The sequence below is a fragment of the Gymnoscopelus braueri genome (genome assembly GCF_963280865.1).
Source record: "Gymnoscopelus braueri genome assembly, chromosome: 4".
Lineage (NCBI taxonomy): Eukaryota > Metazoa > Chordata > Actinopteri > Myctophiformes > Myctophidae > Gymnoscopelus > Gymnoscopelus braueri.
The window spans coordinates 9,011,894-9,021,306 of NC_137605.1; the positions used below are offsets into that span (position 1 = coordinate 9,011,894).

Here is a 9,413-nt window from a genome sequence, read left to right on the forward strand (position 1 = left end):
TCAGGTCCATGAAGCAAGTGTGTGTGTTAGTTTTCGTTTTAGTAGGTGTGCGTGTGTGTGCGTGTGCGTGTGCGTGTGCGTGTGTGTGTGCGTGTGTGTGTGTGTGTGTGTATGTGTGTGTGTGTGTGTGTGTCTCAAACAGAAACATACATGCTGCCTTATGCTTAATTTATGATGCTTATCGGGCTGCAAGTACTCCGAGACACAGACAGAGTAAGAAAAATGGAACCATTTTATCACGAGCATTAGTGAGGACCAATTATATGAAGACAAGTTGAAAATGCGTGAAGTCGTCCTTTAAGCCGTGTCCAGCCAGTAGAGTGGAGTCACTAGTGCAATGACGGAGATCACCTGACCGGCTCCCCACCAGTGAACACAACTATTCAATTTACTATTTACTATTACAATTTACAATTCAGGCATTTAGCAGACGCTCTTAATCCAGAGGGATTTACAGTAAGCAAGGACAACACAAGGTAATACATCAAATGCATAGAACTAGTAACCCAGGGTCATAGGTAAACCAAGAACCATAGCTCTACAGCAGGGGTCGGCAACCTTTTTGACATGAAGTGCCATGTTTTCATTTTCATGATAGTCAGTGTGCCATATCAACATCAAGTTTAATTATGACACCACATAAAAATGTATGTCCGACTGATTTTGATTGTCCAAAGGCTATACGTAACATTTACAAATATTTTCTTTCACATCAGGATGTATGATCATTAGACTAGCAATAATCCACCCCAATCTCCAAGACTCCCCACTGTCCCCAGTCAGAGTTAGGAGTTTGAATGAGTGTAGAATTATGTGCAGGATCATGTAATTTGTAGATGTGAGGGGACTTAATTTAACTGATTTTTTTTTTTTTTTTTTTTTTTTTTTTACCTCTCTCACACGTATGCCAGTGAGCCAGTGATCATCCTCCCCTGTGCCAATGTTGGCACAGGTGCCTAAGGTTGCCTACCCCTGGTCTACAGTATAATATAAAAATAAAAAAAATCTGTAAATTGAAACTATACAAACTATAGGATGCCAGGTCATCTGTCTAAATAACATTTTAAACGCAGTGAACACAACGCAGTGCGCTCATTGGAGCACACAGTCAAGCCTAACACCCTGTGGAGCGTTCAAAATCCCTGGTCTCCATGGAAGTGGGCAGGAACTTCTGCGCCACCTATGCTAACTGCGATAGCCAACTGTGGCTAGCACTACCCACTAAAAGGGTTTCTTAATTATACGCCGTAAACAAACAATTATGCTTCGGTGTGAGACACAGTGAGCCTGTGTGTGTGTGTGTGTGTGTGCGTGTGTGTCCGTGTGTGTGTGTGTGTCCGTGTGTCCGTGTGCGTGTGTGTGTCCGTGTGTCCGTGTGTGTGTCCGTGTGTGCAGCGTACGTACATGCACGTGCCTACACACGCGCGCTTTGGATTGCATATTATGGCCGTAAAAGTTTACATTTGGTCAGCGAAAAAATAATCTCATAGACCAAATCGGCTGGCCAAAGAAAAGGCCGGAGCAAACTCTGGTTCTGATGCTTCGTTTATTCATTACATTTGAATCATGGAACACATCATATGATGATTGTGAGTGTTTCAGCTTCATGGATATTGCGATTGGCTCTTGAGACGTGATCTATGGTAGTGGTTTTCAAAGTCGGAGCCCCTGGGAGGGCCGCCAGGGGCCGGCGGGCATTTCAAACTGCAAGCTGGTCTCTGTAGAGATAAACAGTCTCACTGTAAAGAGCCTTTGTTTGATTTCATTTTTTGGTTAATTAATTTAGAAGCAGTATTCATATTATGCACAGAATATACAACTTACAAACACACAAACACAAAGCCGACAGACAACAGTCTCAGGTCATGGGGTCATCTCACACACATTCACCACTGTCACTGACATACAGTGCATGACCTCTGACCCCCTGCAGGTCAACCAATGGGAGAGGAGGAGTCCCTCCACCACCTTGAGACTCAGGACCCCCGCACCCCTTTCACTGCCCACCCACAGGTCAGTGCACAGTACACGGGTCAAAAGGTCAAGACTCCATCGGCTCTATTCTGGGCAAATCTAAAGGATAAGGGAGCTGGCACTGTCCCTAAACGCTATTCTGCTATCACACACAGACGTAAAGGTTGTTCAATAGCACTGATTTATGGGGAAAAATGAAAAAGCGGAAAAATTGAGTTTGCTGGTTTCTATTCTATACCCTCCCTCAACTGGCTGCTGGTACTCTCTGATGGCGAGCTAGCTAGAAAGACTTATCTAGGTCCTGTTGCAATGTGGTGCTCGCGTTCAAAGGTTGAAAGTGTTCTTTTGCGCACCAGATCATCAGAAGCCTGAAGAGAGGAGAGGACGAGGAAGGAGGGGAGGAGGACGACGTGTACAGCAGAGAACAGCGGAGGAGAAGACTGAACAATCTACTGCTGAGCCTGCACTCAGACAGGTACCACCGCTGCTACTGCTGTACTCTTACCACTTCTACTTCTACTACTCTAATACTACTACTACTATTACTACAACACTACTAGTGTTACTAAACAAACTACTTATTCTTTTTTTTCTCCACGATTTTGTAACCCATTTTTCACCCAAAGCATGTAATAATGTAATGTAATCTCCCTCTGCCAGCCTGGGTAGAGCCCCGAACTGAGCTCATGCTTCCTTCAATGCATGAGGAGTGAGCGGGCCGCTTCTTATCACCTGACAGGGGGGAGTTTCCCCGGTAGGACGTAGCGCATGGAAGGACCACGTTATTCCAACCAGTTCCTTTCCCCTCCATCAGGCGCCCCGGCTGACCAGGGGGAGGCAGTATAGAGACCAGGATTTCTGCATGTTTTTTGTGAGGGTACCTACCCTAGGGAACATGGGGAGAACATGCAAACTCCACACAGAAAGGCCCTTTCACCCACCCCACCTAGGGCATGGGCACTGATGGAGGAAAGAACACGCCTCCAGCGCCCAAACTACATTTTTGTTTCGTTGTTCATAAATACCTCTCTTGTTCTACTTTGACTTGAGATGACATATTGTCATTGTTGGGCATTTTTTATTTATTGATTTATTTCATAAATTAATTACCTATTTTATACTCGCTCGCATGACAATATTACACAAAAATCTTTTACATTTACATTTTTTTTTTATCTTTACAAAAAATTGGCCTATAATCATGCCCAAAATGGGTTAGGTCCGGCCAGGTGAAATTGGTTAACTCTGTCTGTGGGGTTTATAAATATTGAACCGATGAAAGATATTAACAAGATCTTGTGTCAACTACTCTTTTTTTCTAGTTCCTGAAAAGTAACAGCAACGGTATATATGTAGGTTGGGTGAACTTATTTGACTGACAGTCCGTCTCTTCTCTGTTCAGGAGGGACATCTCATGAGTCGAGGCCCGCCATTGGATAGACAAGACAGGAAGTGATGTCACCCCCCCCCCCCCCACACTCTGTCTGCCCGCAGAGAACCAAGATGTCAAACGTGACGAGGAGAGAACATAACCGACATGAAAGAGGAGTATCGGCCTCGTTCATGGACGAGAACTCAGCCTTCTGCTCTGACGCGTCAGAGGTTCACCAACAAACGCCTCCTTTCTTGTCCAGTGGAGGTTGAAAAGGACGAAGAGACGAAAACGATGAGACTGTAAAAACAGACCAGCTACCAATGAATTTGCACTAGTGCCGCTTCCTACGAGCACCCTAAAGACTGCATTGCTGAGTGGACAGACACACTATAAACAAACAAAACAAGACACTCTGGCACCTTAAAAGCCTTCTCTGGCAAAGAGAGAGACAAAATGCTCGGAGATTTAAAAAAAAAAAGGGACTTAATTCTCCGGTATGATAACTTTCTGTGGAACTCAAGAGGGGGAAACGTGAACCTTGGGAACGAGGGGTTGAGGTTAGAAAGGATGGTATTGAAACGGAAGCTAAAAAATCGAAAAAGGGTGATTCGGACCGGCGCAACGTTCTGTCGGCGCAACGTTCCAATGCTTAGATTTCCCCCCCCGTCGTATGACGGTGGCGCTCGCCAAAAATAGCAGAACCGACAAGCTCGCAAGCTTCATAGGACTGTTTCCGGCAAGTGACACCGTAGTGCGACAAGGTGTAAGTCATGCCTCTAATGGTTTTGTGTCATTGCAAATCTTTGGCCTGAACTAGGCTTTTACACATCGGGTGTGTTTTTTTTTTTTTGTGCCATTAATTCGCCCGAAAGTATATTTTTTCAAAGTGTTGTTTGAGTCATGAGCAGATCCACACATAATGCAAGAAAGTGACGTAATTGTCTTGTTTTGTTTTCGAAACGAGCTCAATTTGTCACCGTGGATGAGACGTAAATAATAGACAAATAATAACTTCAGCCTGTATGAATGAGGCAACCATATGAATAGTTTGACGCTAAATACATTTATTCGTCACACTTCCCAGTGTGTAAAAGACCTTTAAATGCGGATACGCTTGGTGAATCTGAATCCTAATCCCCTATTGAATCGTTGTGGGTGAAACTTTTAGTGCACTCGGAAGACAATGCTCTTTCAGCGTTGTCGTAGAACAGTGGTTCTCAAACTTTTACATTTCAAGGACCCCCCCCCCCCCCCTCTTAACTCTGACATTTGTACACTGTCAGAGTTACAGACTTGTAAGGGTCCATTTAGAACCCTGAGAGTCACTGGACCCCACTTTGAGAACCACTGTTGTAGAACAACAGAAATAAAATTCATTAAAAAATTAAATGGTGAGTGGACTTCAGTTTTAAGAAACAACCGGTTGGAACCGTTTTTTTCAACCGGTTCCAAAATGGAACTGGTTGTCAAACCCGAGCCCCCCACTGGGAACTCAACACCACAGACTTTTGTCAAAAGATGTTTTTATTATTTTTAATTAAAAAAATTGCTCTACAAGCTCACGTGTCACGTGATCTTGTAGATCTGCTAATTCCGCTATTTGTCATACAACAAAGTATATAAGGCTTGGTTAAGTATATAAGGCAGTGGTTAAGAAAATGTCCCCCCTCCCCCCTGTGTGTTTTTTCTTTTTTGTTTTTTTCTTTTTACAAATCAACCCCTGGCTTCCTCATTCGGGGTCTTCTGAGCTTCAGAAATCTCAAAAGTGTTTTCTTATCGACGCAGGGAAGGAGCCAAGGACTCAAGGACACAAGGAGAAGGAAGCCATTTCAGGCCACGGAGACGCCTTTAGCTCCGGTCGTCTCCTACAGTGAAGGAGGGAGGTTTTGCATAAATGGAGACAGGGAATAAAAATAGCAGCAGGTATTTTGGCAGCGAAAGGCAATAGATTCTCTACTGAGACGGTTTTTTTAGAGAGGTTATTTTTGGAAACAGCAGATTGAGTAACTGTCTAACTACAGATATCTATTACGGTGTCTCAACCGTACGGATAGAATGTTCTGCCCCCCCCCCCCCCCACACACTCTTGTTTCTAGGGTGGATGGGTGGGCTGGGTACAGTGGGGGGTGGGGGATATGGGGTTAACGTTGGTTCACGAGTCTTTTTTGTAAACAAGTGATGTATTTATGTAACATGATGAAGCGACATGGACGGCCCTGCCGTTACGTAAGCGCATCGCCCACCCCAGGTGTGTGGGACGAGGTGGATCCAGAGCTATTGAGAGAGTTACGACACTATCATACGAAGACGTCTGTTGTGCGATAATATTTAATATTCAGATAATATTACATTTTTCATTTGTCTATTGCCAAAACCAACCAACCAACCAGTGGTGGAAAAAGTACTCAAATGTTTTACTTAAGTAAAAGTATCAATACTGCAATGTAGAAGTACTCAAATTCAAAATGTACTTGAGTAAAAAGTACAAAAGTATTGGTATCAAAATGTACTTAAAGTACCAAAAGTAAAAGTACTCAATGTTTGAAAATAATAATAATACAATCAACGCGATGTGACGCGTTGTGAGCTTGTAGATCGGCTATTTTCAAATAGCCTAGGTATAAAATAGGGCTAAAGTGGTCAATGTATGTTTTATAATGTAATATATTTATATCTGCAAAGTAACTAGTAGTTAAGGTTTTCAAATAATTGTAGTGGAGTAAAAATACAATATTTGAAACATTGATTGATGAAGCGCACTACGTGATACATGAACCACGTGACTGCATGGCGGTCGGAATCAAAGAGTATCGTAACTCTCTCTTTTCAACGGGTTCTGGAACCGGGTGCAACCTGCCGGTCCGTTGCAGAGGGTTTAGTTTTTCTCTTTGAGGGTTTGGTTTGATGCTCAGGGTCCAGACGGCTCAGAGCTCAGCCTGTCAAGCCAAAGAAAGTGTGAATCGGGGGGGAAAACGCTTGATGTCGAGCGGGGTTGGCGTCACGTGCGTTTGTTTTTACCCGCAGGCAGGAATGTTCGCATGCTCCCGTCAGGCGGAAGCATCGACAATCAGAATGTCCTGAGAATAAGCTCTACGCACGGCAGCCATATTGGGAATTAATTGGGCCACTTCCTTCACAGGTGTTACCAATAATACTAATTAAGGCTCTGTTCCATTTAGTGTAGCACAGTGGTTGTCACATTTCTTATTTTCAAGGACCCCCATAACTCTGAGTGTACAAATGGAACCAAATGGACCCGTAAGGTACACTCTCAGAGTTACACCCCCACCGTTAGGTGTTTCTTGTGAGCCAGCATGCACAATATCAGCACCCTGACCAGAATGGAACAGAGCCTTCATTAGTAACATTGGTAACACATGTGAAGGAAGTAAGGACGAGGCCCAATTTCTTTCCAAAATGGCTGCTGTGCTTAGGAAACAGGTGAATATCACCTGTTTCACTTCCTGTCGATTTGATCCAATGAAATCCAATGAAACTGGTCAGATGACCAATGATATCCAATGAGATCGACAGGAAGTGATGCACACACAGCCTAGGAAACGGGTGAATTAAAGCTAGAATTTCTCTTTTTACCCAGAATGCTCTAATTATAGAAGTGCCATGTTGTATTCTGCCCTACATAGACAAACCACATTAAAACACTTGAACTCCGGCGTGACTATTCTGGGGGGGGGGGGGTTGGGGGAAACGTCGATCTACAAGCTCAAAGTGCGTTTTGAGCTTGTAGATCGGCATTTTTTTTTTCGCAAAGCGATTTCGGTGTCGTGTAGACGAGGGGGAAAAGCGGTCAAAGTACAGTTGTAACTCAAGTGTGGTTCTCTAATACTAAAGGGTTTAAGTGGTTAAAACATGCGAAATGCCGTTAGTGCTTTTTTTTTGTCTTTGTAGGGGCCAGTATTGCGCCTAAGTGAATTCATGCAGTCGTTTTAAAAGCAATATCTCCCGCGATAAGGACTACACAAGGACTACATAAAGACTAAATAAGGACTTCCTTCCTTAAAGATTTTAAGTTGTGAATAGCTGGGATCTTTTTTTTTCTTTTTTTCCCCTGTACAGGTAGGTTAGTTAAGTTGAATCCATAGCTATAGAACCGGAGAGGAATCGTATGTGAATGTACATTCTCTATCAACAGTAATCTGTCATATCAGAACTCTACATTTACATGATACTATTGGGAATATTATTCATACAATAATCAAAACCCTTCATTTTACTAAGATGTTTCTAACAGATGATGTAACTGACCAATATGCTTGTATCAAATATTTCTCTTTAAAAAACAAAAACAAAAAAAATATTGACTATGATTGTATTATGAATCTTTCTAGAATTATGTCATTTGACTTTTTTATGTTTTGTTCGGTTTTAGTGTGAGTTTGTTTTTTTCTCTCTCTCTATTGGTCAGACAATCAGTGGTAAATAAGTGAGTTAGTTCCAGTTTTCTGCTGTTTTTAGTAGCCTTTAGTACAACTTCCTGTAACAAGCCAAGAAAGTGCAATTTCTTTGACTGTTTACATTCTGTGTGTACATTTCTTGTCTCTTTCTTTTATAAACTAAGAGCACTACATTATCACCAGTGGAGGATTAACTTTATAGCAGAGGGTACAAGTTACATAAAGAGTTATTTATCTAGTTTGCATGACATACTGTATTATGTAATCCTCGGTCCTGTTGCTTCTAATGAATATAAACGTATAAACGCCACGCCATAGAATGCTGGTTCTAACATTTTGCCTCTCTGTACATGACGATTAAAGCATTTCATGTCTACTAAACCCTGGCCTTTTTCTGTTTTTTTAAATAATGTTTTAAAACATTTCTGCTTTGTAAAAGCGTCTGAAGACCAAGCTGTCTTGTCTAGAGCTCGACCGATGATGGCCGTTCCCGTTTTTGGAAAGTCCTGGACCACCGAATACTGATGTTTTGACTGATAAGAGAAAAGGGATTGTAAAATTCTTGAAATAAAATGTAAATACTTGGACTATTAAAGTGCATTTGAGAACATTTAACTTATAAGCAAACACATAAAACAAAACAAAAAGGTTTTGATAGACACAACTTGGTGTAACCAGTATTTTTCACAAGAACATTAAATATACAGGAAAGCTGTGGAATATTGAAAAGTGGAATAAAACTTGCAGTGTCATAAAAGGCTTTTATTACATGTATTTTTTACATAATTGTCTGTCTTGAACAGGAGCTCCTCTCCACTGCTGTAGAGTGTGGCTCTCATGGTGTGTACACATGCACACACATTGCCGAAGAGGGAGTCTTTGGCGATTGGTTCATATTACTGGTTCATCCCCTAACCTAACCCAGTTTTGCTCACCCTTTTGGGCCACATCCCTGTGACAGGGATGTCAGGCCCTGTCACAGGGATGTTAGGCCGTCACAGCCCTGTGACATCATTCCAGTATCATGGTGGTCAGTATCATTCCAGTATTATGGGCAGTATCATGTCAGTATCGTGGTCAGTATCATGGTCAGCATCATGTCAGTATCATGGTCAGTATATCACGTCAGTATAATGTCAGTATAATGGTCAGTATCATGGTCAGTATATCATGGTAGTATTTACCGCTTGTTGCTTCTACTTTCAAATTCTACTCTTTGCTGAAGAAAGCGAGTCCGAAAATCAAGTCACATGACCTTGGTGTTTTATTTAATTCCACCTGACAATACAAGATTTAATCAAGATAAAAACATACAGAATTGTGAGTGAGTGGGCGAGCAAATCGTTGTGACGGGGCCTGACAGGGCCTGTGACAGGGCTTGTGACATCAGACCCCTCTCACAGCACTGTGTGACAGGGATATCAGGCCCTCTGGCCCTGTCACACAGTGCTGGAAGAGGGGCCTGATGTGACGGCCTGAAATCCCTGTCACAGGCATGTCAGGCCCTGTCACATCAGGCATGATAAAAATAAAGCTTGCATTTGAATTGGGTGTGGCGGTAAGGGACCTGGATATTGGATAGGGGGAATTTCACGACACTTTTACCTTGCATTGTTCAGGTTTTGTTGTGATGTAAAAAAAAAAGAAAA

The 9,413-nt window shown here is 42.5% G+C and overlaps 1 protein-coding gene across 1 annotated transcript in view; it reads left to right on the forward strand.

Annotated features, from left to right (window-relative positions):
- The window catches only part of LOC308083403 (uncharacterized protein), a 73,129-nt gene extending 64,984 nt beyond the window's left edge, over positions 1-8,145 (forward strand). The window contains exons 19-22 of the mRNA XM_080425720.1: positions 1-4; positions 1,934-2,013; positions 2,331-2,449; positions 3,377-8,145. The exon at positions 1-4 is cut by the window's left edge and continues 145 nt beyond it. Of these exons, the coding sequence (XP_080281846.1) occupies positions 1-4; positions 1,934-2,013; positions 2,331-2,449; positions 3,377-3,392 (219 nt within the window). The 3' untranslated portion in view covers positions 3,393-8,145. The remainder of the gene's footprint in view (positions 5-1,933; positions 2,014-2,330; positions 2,450-3,376) is intronic.
- The last annotated feature ends 1,268 nt before the right edge of the window (positions 8,146-9,413 follow it).